General features: G+C 50.5%; 5 protein-coding genes across 5 annotated transcripts; 2 read left to right on the top strand and 3 right to left on the bottom strand.

Moving 5' to 3' along the window:
• Positions 1-286: 286 nt before the first annotated feature.
• Positions 287-1943, top strand: A1O9_10066 (dihydrolipoyl dehydrogenase; the record flags this gene model as incomplete). The annotated part of the gene is made up of 3 exons (XM_013400802.1): positions 287-514; positions 567-1049; positions 1104-1943. The coding sequence occupies 3 exons, from the start codon at positions 287-289 to the stop codon at positions 1941-1943; spliced, it is 1551 nt and encodes a 516-aa protein (XP_013256256.1).
• A 1153-nt stretch (positions 1944-3096) lies between these two features.
• A1O9_10065 (uncharacterized protein) lies at positions 3097-3584 on the bottom strand (the record flags this gene model as incomplete). The annotated part of the gene is made up of 2 exons (XM_013400801.1): positions 3097-3306; positions 3357-3584. The coding sequence occupies 2 exons, from the start codon at positions 3582-3584 to the stop codon at positions 3097-3099; spliced, it is 438 nt and encodes a 145-aa protein (XP_013256255.1).
• A 1408-nt stretch (positions 3585-4992) lies between these two features.
• On the bottom strand, positions 4993-5915 carry A1O9_10064 (uncharacterized protein; the record flags this gene model as incomplete). Its single annotated transcript, XM_013400800.1, has 2 exons — positions 4993-5636; positions 5702-5915. 2 exons carry the CDS (start codon positions 5913-5915, stop codon positions 4993-4995), a joined length of 858 nt encoding a protein of 285 aa, XP_013256254.1.
• Positions 5916-12029: 6114 nt separating this feature from the next.
• Positions 12030-14109, bottom strand: A1O9_10063 (uncharacterized protein; the record flags this gene model as incomplete). Its single annotated transcript, XM_013400799.1, has 6 exons — positions 12030-12391; positions 12476-12986; positions 13039-13073; positions 13139-13622; positions 13678-13884; positions 13975-14109. 6 exons carry the CDS (start codon positions 14107-14109, stop codon positions 12030-12032), a joined length of 1734 nt encoding a protein of 577 aa, XP_013256253.1.
• A 1743-nt stretch (positions 14110-15852) lies between these two features.
• A1O9_10062 (uncharacterized protein) lies at positions 15853-19930 on the top strand (the record flags this gene model as incomplete). Its single annotated transcript, XM_013400798.1, has 3 exons — positions 15853-16672; positions 16723-17675; positions 17732-19930. The coding sequence occupies 3 exons, from the start codon at positions 15853-15855 to the stop codon at positions 19928-19930; spliced, it is 3972 nt and encodes a 1323-aa protein (XP_013256252.1).
• Positions 19931-20025: the final 95 nt, after the last annotated feature.

Raw genomic sequence — 20025 nt, 5'->3', positions numbered from 1 at the left:
CAACTCCTTGTCTGACCAAATAATAAGCCTCCAGCAGGGTGGCTATTCGCGGCTTCCCCATCGCCAGCATTTTCCCAAACGCACTAGCCAGTTTGGGGTTGCATGTTAAGCTCTACTGCGTGCACCAAACTTGCCTCCGACGACGAAACATCTTCCACCGTTTCCCAGTCGTTCTATTGTTCAGCACTTTTTGCCTCTGATCTGTGGTTGTGGTGACATAGACCTCCTTCATTCGCTTTCTTTTATTGTTTCCTCCCCTCAACTGTCTCCTCCATCCTCCTTCATCATGCTCAAAACTTTAGTCCCAAGAAGCAGTCGATCGCTGCTTTCAACCAAAGCTCCGCAGTTCGGCCCAGCAAATCTGCGGACCGCCCCAAGCTTCCAGATCTTCTCCCAGAATCAACAGAGAAGTAGAGGCTACGCTTCAGAAGCTTCAGAGTATGATGTTCTCTTCATCGGAGGTGGTGTTGCCGGCTATGTTGGCGCAATCAAGGCTGGCCAGGAGGGTCTCAAGGTTCGCAGAGGCGGTTGGGGGATATTTTCCCTGTGTACTAACATTGAAGCAGACAGCTTGTATCGAAAAGCGTGGAACTCTCGGTGGTACATGCCTGAATGTCGGCTGTATACCCTCCAAGTCCCTTCTCAACAACTCACATCTCTACCACCAAATCCAACATGACACGAAAAAGCGAGGTATCGATGTCGGCGATGTGAAACTCAACTTAAAACAAATGATGAAAGCAAAAGACGAATCCGTGACTGGTTTGACCAAGGGCGTTGAGTTCCTGTTCAAGAAAAACAAGGTCGACTACATCAAGGGAGCAGGCTCATTTGTCGACGAGCACACCGTCAGAGTTAATCTATCAGATGGAGGTGAAACAGACGTCAAAGCCAAGAACATAATCATCGCAACCGGTAGCGAATCCACACCCTTCCCAGGACTTGAAATAGACGAGAAAAAGGTCATTACAAGTACGGGCGCTATTGCTCTGGAGGAGGTCCCTAAGAGACTGACTGTCATTGGTGGTGGTATCATTGGTCTTGAGATGGTAAGCGCATCCTTTTCGCGCCTTCTGATGGGTAAACTCTGACCCAAATCCTAGGCGTCTGTGTGGTCTCGTCTCGGCTCTCAGGTCACTGTCGTGGAGTTTCTAGGCCAGATTGGTGGCCCCGGCATGGACGCTGAGGTTGCCAAACAAGCTCAAAAAATTCTTGGTAAACAAGGCATGAAGTTCAAGTTAAATACAAAGGTCACTTCCGGCGATGCAAGCGGCGACGGAGTCAAACTTGAGGTCGAAGCCGCCAAAGGTGGCAAGAATGAAACCATTGAATCTGATGTCGTTCTGGTCGCAATTGGTCGGAGGCCTTACACTGAAGGCCTTGGACTCGAGAACATTGGCATTGAGCTAGACGACAAGAAGCGACTCGTCATCGATCAAGAATATCGCACGAAGATTCCTCACATCCGAGTAGTGGGCGATGTGACCTTCGGACCTATGCTCGCACACAAGGCTGAGGAAGAAGGCGTGGCTGTCGTCGAGTATATCAAGAAGGGCTTTGGCCACGTCAACTATGGCGCCATTCCCTCCGTCATGTACACACACCCTGAAGTCGCATGGGTTGGTCAGAACGAACAAGAGCTCAAAGCAGCGGGTGTAAAGTACAACGTCGGAAACTTCCCATTCACTGCCAACTCGAGGGCGAAGACCAATCTCGAGACAGATGGTTTCGTCAAGTTCCTCTCAGATGCCGAGACAGACCGTATCCTAGGCGTCCACATTATCGGAGCTAATGCCGGCGAAATGATCGCCGAGGGAACCCTGGCCCTGGAATACGGTGCCAGCAGCGAGGACGTGGCGAGGACGTGCCATGCTCATCCCACGCTGGCAGAGGCGTTCAAGGAAGCCGCCATGAGCACGTACTCGTCAGCAATTCACTACTAGGAAGGCATCCTGAGGAGTATGTGCGATGTGTGGTTTTGGGGGGCCGGCCGGGTGATGGTGGGACTTATGGATAGTTACTTTCGTATCATGCCGTCCATATACGCAGCTTCACTGTCTGCCGCTTGTTGACAGAGGGAGGAGTATTTCGACAGAGTGAAGGCTCAGACGGCCCAAACCCAGAAAGGCTGGTCAAAAGAGCACTCTTCGAAACCAAAAATGAATGTAAATTATATGGCCCGAATGTGTGTATCCATGGATTCTTGCGTTCCTGTTGGCCTTGTTGCTTCTCTGTTCCACGTACTACTAGTTAGCATGAGCCTGAACCGTGAAGTTGAACTGTCAATGCCAATTATTTGATGTGCTGTCCATTTACTCGATCGGTATGTCGTTGGAGGGTACGGCGAACCAAGCTTTTATGATTAGCAACAACACTGTTCGATCTCAGCCGAGCCTGGCATCACTCTTCCATCCATGCTCAAGACGTTCACTGAAGCTTCGACGGTGAGGAAAGTGGACGAATTCACCAAAGGGAATGTAGAGCGGCACCTATCTTTTGCTATCTAGTGCTACCTAGCAGTGGACCGGCATCCTCAACTCTCAGAGCGTTGAAGAGTAGTAGTTCATTGCAGGACCATACGTATACCATAAAACCAAAGTAGTGGCATGACGGTGTCCAAAACCAAAACTCCATGTCACCTTTCCTTCCTTTTTGTCATACACATTAAGACTAACCAAACCTGAAGGTTATCTGTATTCTGGCGTCGCGATCGAAGCATGCATTCAAATCATAGAATTTGTCCTCATCCAAAATAATTTTGGGGGAGGGGTTTCTTCATTCGTGGGCCAAATCTTGCCAACACAAGTTACGCTGTGATTTCAATGCAGGCAGGTACCAGCATCATTCAAGGCATTGTCAAACCACTGGTATTCCCGAATAGTTCCTATCCGACTAGCGGACGACACTCCAGACCTCCAACACCATTTGCGTATCTACATTGCAAACAACAGAGGTAGTTTAGGAGTAAATGGCTAACCTGATGTAAAGTCAGTATATGCACTCCGTATACAAAGGACTGTCTCATAGCATACGTGATGCAGATATCTGGGGAGTTGTAACGGCTCATTCCCGACATTGAACTTTCTGCTCACTTTTTTACACCTGAGACATGGCTGGCGCACCTCTTCTGCCCAGGCCACCTCTCAAGTTGACACCACCACCTCGAGCTCCAAGGAAGGTGAAGAAGAGACTGGCGGTCCAAGCAGCCCAAGCGAACCACAAGAATGCGGTCGAGGCCTGAGCTTCTCGGCAACGACCCTCGGTATCGCGAGAGCCATTTGTGATATGATTTGATTCGGTGTAATCCTGTTAGCTGATTAGAGGGTGGTCAATAGCTTTGCTGAAGTTGAACATACGCTATTGCTGCAGGAATGGACACCGAGTTCGGCAGCCATGGCGACGGCAGCACAGAAGAAAAAGATGACGTTGAGAGAGTCGAGCGCAACCGGAATGATGGAGTGGCCGGTAAAGGATTCGTTGAAGGCAGTTGCTATTAGGTAGAACAAGGACAGCATGCCAAAGACAGCTACGAACATATCGTAGTTGATCAGAGACGGGTTGCCGGCGAAAGCGCTGGCGATCATGTTGCCCACCAATGCCAGGACAAGAAGGGTGCATACAAACTAGAATGCCACGGTTAGCTGTTGCTGGGAGCGGAAACGATTACGGAAGAAGCTACCTCAAACCCTCGCAGGCCGAGGTTGACTACTCTGGACACCATGTTGGCAAGATGTGCAGGGTGCGGAAGTATGCGATGCGAGAGGAAGGATGTAGAAGGATGCGGGTGTAAGTGGTTGAGCTGCGGAGGTTGGAGTGTATGTGTGAGTAGAATATGTTTGGGGTTGTAAAGGCAGTGTGCGTGTACAGCAGTAGATGGTAGCAGGTAGCAGGTAGGAGAGGAGGAGAGGAGGAGAGGGAGGAGAGGGAGAGAGAGCAGAAGGCTGTGGAATGATGATGATGATGTTAGTGGTGACGGAGCTCTCTTTTCTGCAAGAGCAAGAGCAAGAGCACCAAGAGCCCCAGCTGCCAAAAGCTACGGGTACTGACGCGGCGGGCAAGAGACAACGACGTCACTCGTCTGCGGTCCCTCGGAGGGGGGCAACACTAAGAGCCGGGTGGTGTGGGCTTGGGCTCGAGTTTGGGCTTGGGCTCGGGCTTGTCGATTGTGGACCGTGGATTTGTTGTGGCTTCGACGCTTAAGCGATTTCAGGGCCAAGCTACCTATTTTGCCCTTTTGGCAAAGGCCCAGTTTGGATGTATTTGAGGAGCTTTGACGTTTGTAGAAAGAGGTTTGTCGAGGTTAGCAAACCAGAAGATGGCACATAGTGGCAAACAGGAAAGCTAGCGATACAGCAACACCACTGTATTTCTTTTCAATCCATAGTATCTCTTCACAGAGATGTCCCCTTCCTAGAGAAACATGTTGGAAACTTGTTGACACCTGCAGTGGCCCCAGCAACCCTGCTCCCCTGTTGAAGGGCTGAAGGTGCTGCCCTGCAATCGAGGACCAGGTGACCAGGGCTGCCCAGTCACGTGCCTAGGCGCTCACCCAACCAGCTTTGCCTCTCACGTCCGCCAACATCCGGGCACCAGTCGCTTGGACTGTTGCACCGTCGCCCAGAGAAACCACCACGTCCACTCAATTGTGGCCTGCTTGCTGGCATAGAAACACAACCAGTTTGCGCGAGTTTCCAACATTCTGTTTCATCATCCGCCTTGCCTTCATAGTACTCGGAATTCTTGGTAGATTGAACCTGCTCACTACTGCCCGGCTGAGATCGCTTGTCACCCACGCCAGTCTGGTGTTTTAACTCGTACGATTTTCAGACTCTAGAGCCTCAAGCCCTGCTCTAAACTTTCTCCACCTTGACAGTGCCAATTACAAGTGTGTCATGATCAGCATGCAAGGAACCTCATGCCTCCACACCATCCTCATTGACACGTTTCCATTTGTGGCGTGAAATTGCATATGGGACCCTTAGATTCACAAGCTCACAGCTTTTCAAATGTTGGTGTTCGCTTTTGCAATCCACTCAACATTGCCCTCGACACGTCCGAGCTCTGCACCATGGCCGCATTCCATGCCGCCGTGTAGTTGAGATTATCCTCCACTGTTCTGCCCCAAGCGGCATCCAAGATGTTCTTGGTTCCTTGCACCGCCACAGGGCTTTTGCTTGCCACAAATTTGGCATATTCGAGTCCTTCGCTGATGAGGTTGGCCTTGCCCTTAACCACCCGACTCACAAATCGGTTTTGCAAAGCCTCCTCCGCTGTGAATGGTCGCGCTGTGAGGGTGACCTCTTTCACCCAGCTGGTAATTCCGCCCACCACTTTTGGAAGCCGGCTCAATGTGCCTACATCCGCAGCCAGTCCAATATCCACTTCTTTGACCGAGAACTTGGTGTCACTTTCAGCAAACCGAATGTCGCACGCTGAAGATAGATCAATCCCTAGACCAAATGTATAGCCATGGAGAAGTGCAATGGTTGGCTTTTCACAACGTGCCACTGCCGAAATGACATCTTGTAGTTCGAAAATGTGCCTTCTTAAGCTCGTCGCCTGCCGTGATGGGTCACGAGTTGGTGCAGCTGTGCCGAGCGGACTTCCAGACTTCGATGCCTCTTGCACATCAAGACCTACAGAGGAAAACATCATCAGTATGCTTGCGTAGCTGACCTTACAGGCCAAGGTCGTTACACACCTGCAGTAAATGCTCGATCACCTGCACCCGATATCAGAATGCATCGGACGTCTGGGTCTGGAGACAATTTCTCAAATATTGTTTTGAGCTCAAGCCACATCGGTTCGTAAAAGGCGTTGAGCTTCTGTGGTCGGTTGATTTCCACGTGTGCCACAAATGGTGCTGGAAACGTTACGTTGAAGAACTTGATGTCTGACATTGCTTTGGGCGCCATATTGTCGCACGGGTCAGCGCACGTGTTCGTAAGTTTTTAATACGAGTGGATGGAGAGTGTTCACAACATAGGCGACAGGAGATTCAATAGATAACTTCTTATAATGAAGCAGGCTTTCGTGGTTGGAAAGAATTACAGCGTAACCTGAAGCTTCGCGCTTACCGTGCCGACGGCCGTACGTATGAAGTTGAAATCGAGGAAGGAACCTCGGCTCCCATTCGAACACGTGCCTCTACTAACAACTAACCACTGTGTGTACCCTGTCGACGATGTTGCCACGTATCATACTGGTAAGTTGTGTTGACTCCTTGGCCCTGACTCTTCCTCCTTTATCAGGGACTTCGTATAACCCCCCCCTCCCACACACACTTGTTGTCCTGCTCTCCGCAAACATTGAACCCCTAGGGCTGGTCTGTCTACCTACGACTACGAGCATGTACATAAAACATGACGGGCCCTGGCAAAATCGGTCTCGAAGATATCTGCACAGTCTATGTTTCATTAAGGCCCAACAGGGCAAATGTCACGGCCTAATCATGCCACATACCGGTCAACGCTGATGGCTCGTGGCGTTGAGGTTGCCTCAGGTGGACACAAAGATCCGTATAGGTACTATCGATTCTGTGGCACCCTTTTCGAGTTTCAAGTTCTTCATTACGACATCTCACCCCCTTCTGGCCAGAAACTGCTTGTTCCAGGAAGCATGCCACACTAATTACACATGGTCTACTGGTTCGACTCTAGGTCTTTTTTTACTTTCAACCGAGAACCTCTTCTCAGTATTTCCGCCCATCCGCAGATCTTACCATTATGAGTCGCGACGCTCTATTCGCAGTGGGTGCTGGAAGCATGCCAATCCTGTCGTGCATCACAATCGTAGGGAGCTCTTGCTAGATTGGATCACTCGCAGCGACACTGTGCCCACCGATTTCACGGATGCAAGGGCATCTTGGGTCACTACTGCATCGTCGCACTGAATCTACCAGACCCGAAGTGACCGGACATTCCTTGGCAGGTCACGGTCGTAGCATCTACCAAGCCCAGCCAGCAGGGCCAACAGCTATGCTAATAACACCACCCAACAGACAAGAAAGCCAATCTAGAGTTATTACAAATTCCATTCGCACTCATCAGCCTGACGAGAAAATAATCTGGATCATCCCTAATATCATTTACAGCAACGTCTTTGTCGATATCGTTGTGCTCGCTCAACTTGGCTTCCCACTCTGGGACCAGATGCTAGGGAAAGCACAATGGTCTATTCTACTCGACATCATCTGCATCCATATACTCAGCTGGACCTGATCGGTGCGAGGGACCAATTCTGCTCTCACTGATGTGGAGACCATGAACGCCCTGCCATCCACTGGAAACATTTGGCGAGTGGGTTCCATCATTCAGCGAAATCACCAGCTTCGACTGCTCTGATCGACAGAAGGTGTAGCATCGATTGAGAGTTCCTCCTGAATGTGGTAGTGATGGAGATCCCAGGCAATATTCAGTGAATAGGATCATATCATTGGAAACTTCCCCGTGCCTCGTCTAGGCCGTGCTACCTATATTCGCTTTGGTTCGATAGGTGCGATCCGGGGTTTGTTCTCTTTTTGGCCGATCTCGCATTTGGGCTTGTCGAGTGAATCTTTTCCTGCTACACGGCGTATCGAACTTCAGCTTGAGAGTGGGTCGGATAAGACTACAAATCACCTATACGAGCAGAGGACTTGTGCCACTTACTAACTACCCAGATCACAGCGCAACCTTTCCGCAAAAGTCGACTGCGTGTGGGAACTTGATTCCAGGTATGCTTCCAAGGGAAAACGAAGCATGACGGAAGAGACCTCGAATGGGTCAACTGCCACAAAAATTGCGTATCGCTTGATAGCTTTCAATTTCCTGTTTTTGGTGAGACAGGCGGCTTGTCAGGCCCATTCGCAGGCACTTGCAATATCAAGCACAAATTTGACCTGTCATACAACCTGTCCCGATGCGACTTTCTTGAATGGCGCACACATCGTTTTCATTGGATTCTAGCTGGCCCCAGCCTTTCTTTGATCACTCGTGGCCGGTCCTAGTCCCATGCATAATGATCAATAGCCACGCGTTCTAGGCCACGCCTTCTTGTACATCTGTACGCCAGCATGATATCCATTGCAGACGGCACTTATCATCAAAAGCTCCAGGTTTAAATCGCCGGTGTACCTAGGTATGCTCAGCCGAGATATCATCAGAAGTACACTCCGTATTGCGACAATTCTACTCCATGCGCTGGAGGCGGTACACAAATATTCCCTGAATTTGAGTTTTCCTAGGTACGCTACGAGCCGACAGTGATGGAGCCGGCGGACGGTGTATGTCATATGCGTGGCATACGGGGTCATATAAATCCAGGTCAGCCTAACAGTCCGACCACGAGCGGATGAGTTCTCAATCTCAGCTGAATAATCTATCTCAACCTGAAATTTCCATTCAATTTCGTTCATACACCAACTCTTTTCGGGCCATCCCTCATTCACATCAGCCGTCAATATGTGCGAACATAAAAGACTATTGGAAAAGTGCCCCGGTTGTGCTGGAAACCCTCCAAGGTTAGCATTTCAAAGTCTTGCTGAAGCTGCATCTCGTTCAACATCAAGTATTGATCGTTGGATGTATCTCATTCAGTACTAATTGCTGAATTAGGAATAACAAAAGATGTCCCCAATGCAACGGGAGAGGGGCTTTGATCAGGCCTTGCCAGCAGTGTCTGCCGAAGCCTAGCGAAGGTCCATCAGCGCCTAAAGCCGGTCCAAGCAGCAACTCCGGATTTGGTGCACATGATGGGCGTGGAAATGCAATCAAAACCCACAACGCCTAGTCTTGTCGTTCTTCAAATTAAGCGGCATTGATACACTTTGAAGGTGGTTTCGAATCTGAGGGATGCTGTTGCATGTTCTTCAACAGGCGCTGTACTCCTAGTGTCCACATTCCGCCATAAGCATTGTTTTCTATTCACGGCCAAGGGTGCAATATTGTGTCGGACTCAATTCCTATCTCAAAGGTCAGCTTGACTTCCTTAGTGTTGAATGAAATCAATCTCGAAAACATCTTCTTGAGACACAGTGCGAGGCTTCGTAATCAGTTCAGAAGAAGCGAAAGCCGTTAAAAAGATTCTTACCCCATCAAATCCCAACTGACTTCCACGCTGCTTCTTTTCTCGAGTCGTAGACTGGAGTCTATTCGGGCGTGCGAAAGAGCTTGCAATAGGCTGGTCGTACCTGTGGAGGATGGCACTTCGGTCCCTAGCTCAGGAGACTGGGGATCTGTTCCAAATCAAATCAAATGAAGCACGGGTGTATACTATCATCAAGCTTTAAAGTGGCAATCAAGGGACAAGCAAAAAAGGCAGACGTGTTAGCCCAGGTTATGCTAGGGACATGCATGCAATCAAATCAATCCCATCTCCAGACGTCCCCATAATTGGCGGCGGGGAAGCGGACAACAAATTTAGGCAGTACAGGAGGATCGGTATCAGAGCTATCACCAGCCCTCAGTCAGTACCATCTTGAACTACCTCCAGTCACCGCGATGTTGCCGGGTGATCCCTCTTCACAATGGCAATCTACTTTACATCATTGACGAGACAGTGTACCTTGACTTTCAACTATTGAATAGGCTGATCCTATGATCAGCAAGAACGGGGCCGGGACCAATTGTTTCATGCTGCGAAAAGTCGCACAGCCTCAATCTAGCAACCTTGCCGCTCCGTAGGTATCATTGACATGGCGGTGGGAAACGGCTTTCCTGTCCGCACAAAGGAACGAATCATCCCAATGGGGTCCATCCCAGGTTGCTACTTCTCATCCCCGGCGTCCTTGTGCGACCGAATGACGTCTAGTCGGAGGGTTGAGGTCCCACGACTTTGTTAATCAGGCGCTTCCACCCTGGTTAGAACGTCTGGTGTTTTATTAAAGGTACAACTGCAACCTATCAAATGACTGCTCAGCCCATAGGTAAATCTTCCCGTGGTGGATGAGTCCGCGGCTGATCATTGTTAGAAGGGATGATCACGTGCTTAAAATCTCAGTTTCACCGTTCTTCTACTTCTTTGAAACCGTGGCGTTTTTCGATTCCGTCTGGCAATCTGACCGTGAGGCAAGGTCGTTCAGTGCCTGAAAAGGCGGGTCCGCGTCACCTTATCAAAAATTGACCCAGCATCCCCGTGGTAAAAACGAGCATTTCGACTTCAGTCTCCACCTCAATTCGGAAATGTCAATTTTGAACAAACATATCTGTCATCGTTGCTGAGTCAAATCTCTTTGTAGGTTACAGCAATCTTATCCCCTCGTCTCCCTCATCACGGGACAATACTGTACTTATCGGCCTCAAAGCTTACGCGGCAAGTTCTGTGCGCTGTGTCGTGGAAAGGAAACATCGTGGGCTCTTCACAACCCCCACCACGACAACATTGTGAGGTCAATCGGTGGCCGCAATGGTGCCGCTTCTTGTGCAATAATGACAGGAATTTGTATTCACCGACATAAGCAGTTGCAATCCCCTCCACCAGTTTTCGTTATGTTAAATTCTAACAAGCGGCTTGCCAAGCAGAGAGACTGACCATGATACACGTCGCTGTCTACGGCCACGGTGTGCAATCTTCATGATTTGTGAACAAGGCGATCGTCGGACAGTACTCTGCTATCGATTCGAAATACGATCTGATCATCTCAGTCTTAGGCCTGACCAGAGAATCTAATTTGCTCCATCTAGTGGGGGAATGAATATAAGCAATGCCTCCGAAACCGCTCCAACGAATGTTGCTATACCCACCCCGAAGTAACCTGTACCAGCATGTCTGCCCGACTAACACTAATTACCCCTAACTTCTGGGCGTGGAAGGTGCACGTGCATCTATTCTGCTCCAAAATGTTGCCAGCATTGTTCCTACCTACGAGTAAGCAGCAGTGTCTAGCACCTGCCCTGAACAATTTGTGGTCATGACTCATTGTAGCATATCCAAACTTCGAGAAGGCATATCCCATGGAATGAAAGGCATCAAGCAGGGCACGCAGACCCATGGAGCTAACAGCGACTGGCGTGAATGCTACTTGCCAAGTCCCATCATACCCCTTTTCCATTCAGCCTGAGACGTCAATCACGTGACATTGAGGATTCCCAGAGCGAGCGTTCGGCTCGCAAAGGCTGATATCAAGTTTTGATCTTAACTAGAATTCTTCGTGCCGTGAAGTACATAATGAGCACAGTTAAAAAAGGGCCACCAAAAGACCACTACACACTCCCAAGATCTGGAGTCAAAGCCTCTGGCATCAGGGCTGCTCGAAGGCGTGGAGATATATGTTGCTCTAATTATTACACATTGTCTGATCTACCGAATTCTTACATTTAGCGGGCCTTCCTGTTCAAGGTTGCTTACCAAAAGCCGAATATTGGGAAGAGGCATGATTTTAGAATACAGATTCCTAATCAGACATGCAGTGCCTAGCCGCAGCAACATAAGTAAAAAGGTAGCTCGCAAGATATGCGAGAGGGACCTGCAAGGGGGCTTCTTGCTATTGTAGTGTATGATGATGGTGGTGGCAGCGGCGAGAGTGAGAGAGAGACACACACAACCTTTGATGGTGCCAGGTGAACATTCCCAATGCATTCGTGAGGGATATCGAAATGGATCAATCGTGGATATCTGTTTCCAATGCCATAGGATGAGAATCCTAGGTAAATAGTGCAAGTCGATTTCTCCTCCGGAGTGGGGAAATTGCTACTGTAAATGTTGGGCTGTACGAGGCAACTGCGGGAACAAATGCCAGCAGACACTTTTTGGCCCCCCTCGAGCTGGGATTATTGTAGAGATTGGACTCCATTGTGGGCTCCGTCATCGGCACCGGTGCCTGGTAGATCTCCTTTGTTTTGTGTCTTCGCGCCGAATCACAAGCCCGGTCGCAGGGCTTGTGGATGTTTCGTTCTCAAGTAGAGGAGGATCGGTAGTCACCTCGTAAGCCCCCGAACGGACCCTCGAAACACAGAGAGATGTGAAAGCGCCGGCACGTTGCGGCCCTGGAGGCGAAGTTTGTTGGAAAATAGACAGTAGTACCAAGAGACGACGCCGTCTCGGTCGATCGTTTACCCAGCAGCATAAGTACTCTTCTCCCTTAGCGCCTGACCATACTTCCAAAGCAAAATCGGCGATGGAAAGCCAATGACGATACCAATGAACCCAAGCAGGGAATTGCCCCAGTCCAGATGCAAGGCCGAGTACAGAGACGGTGCGAAAAGCGGGAACCCGAAACCTGCCAGCGACCGGAGAACCACAGCGGAAGCGACGGCTGAAGCGGCGAATCTCGGATACGCGTCCACTATGTATGTCTGCGTGCACTGGAAGCCCATGATCGCGCCAGCGGAAAAGATTGCCGCGCCGATGTTGGGCGCGATCCAGTGGACATCTGCACGGGCGGTCCAGCCGTAGATGAAGAGGCCTACCGGCACTGTGGGATATCAATTTAGCATTTCTCCTATGGAGTGGATGGATATGACTCAGGAACAGACTGGGAAGGGTTCATGGAACATACCTAGTATGGCACCAGGAATCATCAGGGGTACTCGAAATTCTGGTCTGCCGATATTGTTATTGCGTCGTTTCAACGTGATGTAGATCTTGTCGTTCAGGCGCGCCGAAGTCTGTGAGCCGATGAAGAAGCCAAGTCCAAGCGAGATGTAGTTCAAACCACCGATACCAACGGATTCATGGTAAACGTCCTGCCACACGGTTGGAAAAGTCGACAGGACGAGATATAGCAGTCCATATAGGTATGCCATGTACAGCGCTAGGACTTGGATGATCACCTGGGTGCCCAGGAGTCGAAAGGGACGGATTAAGCTGGTTTGGATCACTTTACTCAAGGTTCGGTCTGGGACTTCCCATTCGGTATGGAGCTTGGGATTGCCAGTCTCTTTGCGGAGGCGTTCTGCTTTGATCGCTAGGATCTTGGGGGCATATGTTTCGCGAAGATAGAGGAGGCCGAGGCATTGGATTCCCGCGTCGACTATTGACGTTGACCAAAAACACCATCTCCATGTCGTCTGCGGGATTTATGTGAGATGTGGGTAAATATCAAGTTGGGAAGATTCTCACCCTCTCAGCTATGAAGCCACCGGCAATCGGCCCAACTAGTTACCATGCGCGTCAGGCAGAGATATCTTCGTGGACGCAAGTGACTCAAATATTTGCTTACCAGCAGGACCAAGGAGGGGAGCAAGGGAATATATGCTAATCGACTTCCCCCTTTCCTCGGTATGCCACACATCTGCAAGGACGCCACCACCGAGGCTCAGTGGCGCACTTCCTCCCAACCCACTCAAAAAGCGGAATGCGATAAGTTGGCCCTTGGACTGGGCGAACCCACAGCCAATATTGAACGCGAGAAAGAACAAGTTGGACAATTGCAGAACGATCACTCGTCCAAAGATCTCCGATAACGGCCCTAAGAAGAGTGGTCCGATCGCGTACGCGAGAACGAAGATGGACAGCGTAAGTGATTTTTCGATCTCGTTGTTGATGCTGAGATTGTCGCCAATGGCATTGAGCGCAGGGGCTACCATTGACGATGAGACTGGTGAGATGAACGTGAATGCTGAAACGATCAATGTTGCCGCCCACTTTTTCCGATAGGTCCAGTTCTTGGGATTCTGCGGATCGTCGCTGGACTCCCAACTGACCTAGAACGTGTCTGAGCAATTTGGGACAGGGTGGTTCTCGGGCGTAGTTCCTTACCAGGTTTGGATCCTTGATGGATCTCGTCGACTTTTCCCTTCTTATCTGCGGATGATTGGCTTCGACGTCTTGACTATCCCTAATGCCAAATCTGACTTCCTCCACCGTTCGGGCGGAAGTGCTGTCCCCATCTGACAGGACTTCGTCATCACTGGTTGTGTCCTGGTCGGAGTCGAAATAGTAGCGGTGGGATCCATGGTCGTCCATCTAAGCGTTTTTTGGACATATTAGTGTCTCGGGCCAACATCACTTCAATATCTCTCGACTGTGTCAGTCCACTTTCGAGTTAAAACTTACAAACTGAGGGGGGTACAGTCGATTCTTGGTTTCGTCCTCTGGCGTAGATTTAGCCCTGCTCAACTGCTGGTCATTTTGAGCACGTTGTGGGTGCCTTTCAGGAGCGGTTCGCGTCCTATTGAGTTCAGCAGCCATCTTGCACCGCTGGTAAATGGCAGATCCGTTTCAACGGTGACAGAATCTTCAGGTCAACAAGTACATAGTAACATTAGGTAAAGATGACGCATTCCTTGGCCGGGAAGTGGCAAGGATAAATAAATATAACGGGGTGTCATGAACACGCAGATAGACCTTTGAAACCCCCGGATTTAGCATTAGTGCCGCATGGCGCATAGTCTCTTCCTTTGGGTGAAGAAATATTGACCATGAGTGGTAGACTGACTGAGAAGAGTGCACAGCCTGACTGCCCGACAGCCAATCGCAGGGATGAAAAGGCAATCGACTCCGGGCCGACACGGAAGTCGGCACGATTGCTCTGATCATTCATTGGTGGTCGGGCCTGTCGGCACGGATCTGATATCGAGAGTCCAGAGAGCCGGCCGGATGCTCCAAAGGACATACTTTTCGCTTGATCATTTAACGTCGTAAGGGGCCAGTTCGAAGACATGGCCTTATTAACAAGATATGTATAGACCCTGGGTACTGGGAAAATTAGCAATGCTGAGTGCATCCTGCACTGATACTTGGGATCTCGTGCGAGTGGTCAAACAACATCTCGGTCAGTTATTGGCCCCCGTCGGTGTGGTGAGGCCATTCACGTGGAAGGAGATGACGTCAGACCCATCCGGAACCGGGCGGTCTGCATCCTGTACCGGCATCATCATATTCTCCTCGACGCTGAGCATGCTGCGGCGCTTCGCTCAGATATTAATACCTGCATTAACTTTGCCGGCATTATTGCAGGGTTGAGATTGTTATTTTATACTCGTAGATGCCCGAGAGGGAGTATGGAGTATTTCGTACCTCGTATTGCGCACCAACATCTGTACCAGAGACGGGTTATTCTCAAGGGCGTCGTAAACTTAACCTGTTTAACTGTAGGTGCATCAGACCCTCCCCCCCCCCCCCCGCGACCTCTCGATTCCTGGTGCAATTGAAGCTAAACTCTCAGCCCTTTCGGGCACTAACTGGTTAACCGAACCCCAGTGAGACAGCGTCCAGGCATCTCATGCTCCGGCACTCCTAAAGTTCACTCCGGAGTGCGGAGCACCAAGAACCCCCAGAGGATGCACACTTTGATGTCTACGCAACAATCCTTTGAGGCCAAACTGGCTCAAATACATCTCCGGCAAGCCCTCCCAAGATATTTTCCTTGTTGAGAGATGCTGTTGGTTCCAGTGGTTCTTGTGTTCTATATCTGGCAATACTTCCGTTGTGCCACGTGCAAGCAAAAGGTTTCATCGTACCATGGTTCTCTCACAAGAGCTTGATCGACTTCGCTTGGGTAAAGCCAATGATATTCAGCTTGCCGATCCTTGATTTGTGCACCTACCCAAGCGAATGCCCACAAGGTTCCCTCCATCAATCGCAGAATTCGCAAGTACACACCCACCTCGCTTACACAACTGCCCATCTTTTGGAGTGACATCGCTTAGAGATGCCCAAGACTTCAATTCCAACAATGATTGAACCAGCGTTTCCGGATGCTGAAAGCGGCACGGCTCGGTCAGAGCAGCTTGGGTCCTGTCGTCAAATATCTCTGGCTTCTGCTCGTCTGAGACAGCATGACTTCTACCCTGCTCTTACCAGACAACGATTTCTCGATAGAGAAGGTTTGCGCATTCGGGAAAATCCATGGCTAAGGTGTCTCTCCTAGCCAGCCATTCATCACAGTGACGGCTTTGATGTCAGACATATAACAGCTATCTCGAATTCGGAATGGCGGGCGGCAAGGCTGGCAACCTCAATGCAGATGACGCTGGAGCAAAAGGGAAATCTCAAGAGCCAATATATTTGCCATCTATCGACTCCTCCCCTCCCGTCGAGCCGTCTGCGCATATCCATGCTTGCCAAGTTAATGTCAAGGTGCGGGATCTATCCATCAGTGTCGATCCGGCATCTCTATCTCCATTTTCTTCGCTAAACACCCTACAATCAAGGCTCTTCAATCAGAGTGCGAAGTTGTCGTCTAAACAGATTCTCAGAGATGTCTCAGCAGATTTGCCAAAGTGCAGTTTGACGGCAATTATTGGAGCGAGTGGTAGTGGGAAGACGTCCCTGCTCAATGCCATCTCCTATCGCGTCAAGGACAAAGCATTTCAGAAGTCAGGCACTGTTTATTATGAATCATTGGCCATAGCAGCGACCAATGATAATGCCCGCTCCAACAGTGGAATGGCATATGTCATGCAGCAAGACGTACTCCTACCGAGCTTGACGGTGCGGGAGACATTGCAATTTGCCGTCGATCTGCGCCTCTCCACGAGTAGAACCAAATCCGAACGACGAAACATGGTCGAGAACGTCATTCAGGAACTCGGACTGAGTGGGTGCGCTGATACGAGGATAGGTGATGACGCCCACAAAGGTTGTAGTGGAGGAGAGAAGAGACGCACCAGCATTGGTGTTCAGCTTTTGGCAGATCAACCTGTTCTTATTCTCGATGAACCGACAACGGGTCTAGACGCCGCCTCTGCCCTCCAAGTCGTCAAGACATTGAAGGCACTTGCCAAACGAGGTAAAACTGTGATCATGACTAGTAAGTCCTCAGTTTTTGCTATGAATATTCGAGATCACTGATTCAATCAGTTCACCAGCCAAGATCAGAGATTTGGGGACTGGTCGATCATCTGATCCTCCTCTCCAGGGGTGAGACAGTCTACTCGGGATCAGTGATAGCCTGCCTACCATACTTCGAATCTCTTGATTATAGGATGCCGGCCTTCCACAATCCATTCGACTTCATCATTGACCTTGCAGCGGTGGATCTCCGGTCACAGCAGGCTGAAAACACCTCACTCGAACGTGTCCATCGTCTTCAAGAAGCATGGAGGACAAAGCCTCCTCATATCCTCGAGCGGTTGCCCGCAACTGTTGGTTATTCCAGCTTCGACGGTAAAAGGGACACGAGCCTTCCCAACAGGGCGAATGAGTTATGGCAAGAGACACTCATACACACCAAAAGGACATTGATCGTGACATGCCGAGATCGTCTTGGTCTCCTTGCCAGCATGATCGAGTCATTAAGCATGGGAGTTATGAGCGGATGGATCTTCTACCAGCTCGATACAGATCTAGCAGGCATCCGGTCCAGACAAGGAGCCATGTACTCAGCCTGCGCGCTTCAAGGCTACCTGATTTTACTGTTTGAGACATATCGATTGACGATCGACATCACCACCTACGACCGTGAGCGAATCGAAGGTGTTGTCAAACCAATCAGCTTCATCATCAGCAGACGAGCATCTCGCTTTATACTCGAAGATCTCCTGGTCCCATTCTTTTACTCGCTTATTTTCTACTTCATGGCGGGGTTTCGCGCGGAAGCCGGTCAATTCTTCACTTTCTTCGCCATCCAGCTACTGCTCCATCTTATTGCGGTTAATTTGGCAACTGTTTGCGTCGCACTGAGCCGGCAGTTTATGATCGCGTCACTCTACGCAAATCTGTCGTTCACACTTCAGAGTACTGCCTGTGGGTTTTTCGCAAACACTCGTTCAATTGCAATATGGCTGCGCTGGATAAAGTGGACAGCGTACACTGTGGGTTGTTTGTCTTTATACTCTCGATGATGAGATGGAACTAACTCTTATTGCAGTTCTATGCATTTGGTGCCCTCTGTACGAACGAGTTCTACGGCAAAACGTACGACTGTCCGAGCGGCGACGGAGCCCTCGATCCGATTTGCAGAGAGTATACAGGAGCGTACATCTTGGCGTCGCTCAACCTACCATCGAATTGGTTATGGCGACCGATCGTTGTGCTCTTTGGCTTTGTCGTTTTTCTATTCATTCTATCTGGATTGATACTGTACATGCAGAAGACGGAGGTCGAGATGGCGAAGATTCACGGGAGCGAGGCGCCGGACTCTTCTGAGGGTGTCCAACTCGGGCGGCCGCTTGGTGACGAACATGGAATCAGAGTGAGCCTTCAAGGCTTTGGGCTAGAAGTGGACGCCGCGCGGGTTTTCAGACACAAGGTCACGAAGCGCATCTTCAAGGATGTAAGCACGACATTTGAGCCCGGCGTATTGAATGTCATCATGGGGCCATCGGGTTCGGGGAAATCCTCGTGCTTGAACGCCATGGCAAGAAGACTATACAATTCCTCTCTTGTCAGATATTCGACGTCGGGCCGGATGCTTCTCAATGGATCTACGGCCACGGACGACGTCGTCACTTCCATCTGCTCCTACGTCCCGCAAGATGACGGTGGTCTGTTATCGTCTTTGACGGTTCGAGAAACACTTCACTTTGCAGCAGGTCTGCGTTTACCTCCGTTCATGAGCCACAAGCAGAAAATCGAACGGGCGGAGTCAGTACTGCTCAAGCTTGGACTGAAAGACTGCGCGGACACCCTGATTGGAAACGACTTGATCAAAGGTATCAGCGGCGGAGAGAAGCGCCGAGTCTCAATCGCGGTCCAGATCCTCACTGACCCTCGCGTTCTCTTGCTGGACGAGCCTACCTCTGGCCTCGATGCATTTACGGCACTCTCGATCATCGAAGTCCTAAAGAGTCTGGCGAATGAAGGGAGAACGATCATCTTCTCCATCCACCAGCCGCGATCGGATATGTTCAAACAGTTTGGCGGGGTCCTTCTGCTCGCCAAAGGTGGAGATGTCATGTACAACGGCCACGCATCCGACATGGTTTCCAGTCTCGCCCGGCAAGGCTATGTGTGTCCCGAATCGGCCAACCCGGCTGATTTCGCTCTCGACGTGATTTCAAAGACCGGAACCGGAACCTCACAAGAACAAGAGAAAAAGGGGACGGCGGCTGCAGCACCAGATCTCATGTTACAAGACCTTGTTCTGACATCTCCTCAACAGCCACCCGTCCCGCCAACACCACCAAAGGAAGCCCACCTAACCCTGACCGCCAGTCTGGGAACCTACATGCGCACGCAGATCCCATTCAGCCACGCATTCCCAATCCTCCTACAACGTGGCAGCCTCAATCTCCGTCGACAGCCCAATCTCCTCCTTGGGCGGATCAGTCAGCTAGTTGGGCTGGGCATCGTGCTGACTGCCTTCTTCGCACCGCTGAAAACGGACTACTACTCGGTCCAAACCCGCGTCGGCTACGTGCAGTCCATGTCGAGCATGTTCTTCATCGGCATGCTGAACAGCATCGCGCTGTACCCGGCGGAGCGCGACATCTACTACCACGAAGACCGCGACGGCACGTACCCGCTCGAGGCGTTTTTCCTGTACTACTCGGCCATCGAGGTGCCGATGGAGCTCATCGCGTCGTGTATCTTTAGTCTGCTGACGGTGTTTGCGGTGGGACTGCCACGCACTGCGAGCATGTATTTCCTCTTCGCGTATACCTCCTTCTGCGTCGTGAGCTGCGGCGAGAGCTTTGGCATGATTTTCTTCACCCTGTTCTCGCACACAGGGCTTGCGGTCAGCGTCATGACCGTCGTACTTTCCATCTCGGTCCATCTCGGTGGCGTGCTGAGTATTGGCATCGACTCATTTCTGTCGGGCATCAATCACATCAGTCCCGTCAAGTGGCAGGTCGGTGCCTTGTCGAGCTACAGCTTGCAAGGGATAGAGTTCTCTTGCACGCCGGAGCAGCAGCTTGGCGACGGAAGGTGTCCCATCGAGACTGGAGACCAGGTCTTGGATTTGTATCGATTGAACGTCGACACGACCAAATTTGCCCTGGCCCTGTTAGGCGTCACTATCGGGTATCGACTGCTGGCCTATCTTGGCTTGAAGACTCGAAAGTTGGAGTGGAAGTCGTTGGTGCCCGGGTTGTTGAAGACTGGGAAGGTAGATAGGAATCAATGATGAGGGCTTGGTTATGCTGGGTCTCAGTACGCATTTGCCTAAATCTCGCACTGTGCAACGGAAATCACCAGTAGCTCGCGCTCTTTCACTTAGTG

The sequence above is a fragment of the Exophiala aquamarina genome (genome assembly GCF_000709125.1).
Source record: "Exophiala aquamarina CBS 119918 chromosome Unknown aczIA-supercont1.12, whole genome shotgun sequence".
NCBI lineage: Eukaryota > Fungi > Ascomycota > Eurotiomycetes > Chaetothyriales > Herpotrichiellaceae > Exophiala > Exophiala aquamarina.
Note: the sequence above shows the minus strand (reverse complement) of the source record. Positions and strands in the feature narration are given on the sequence as shown.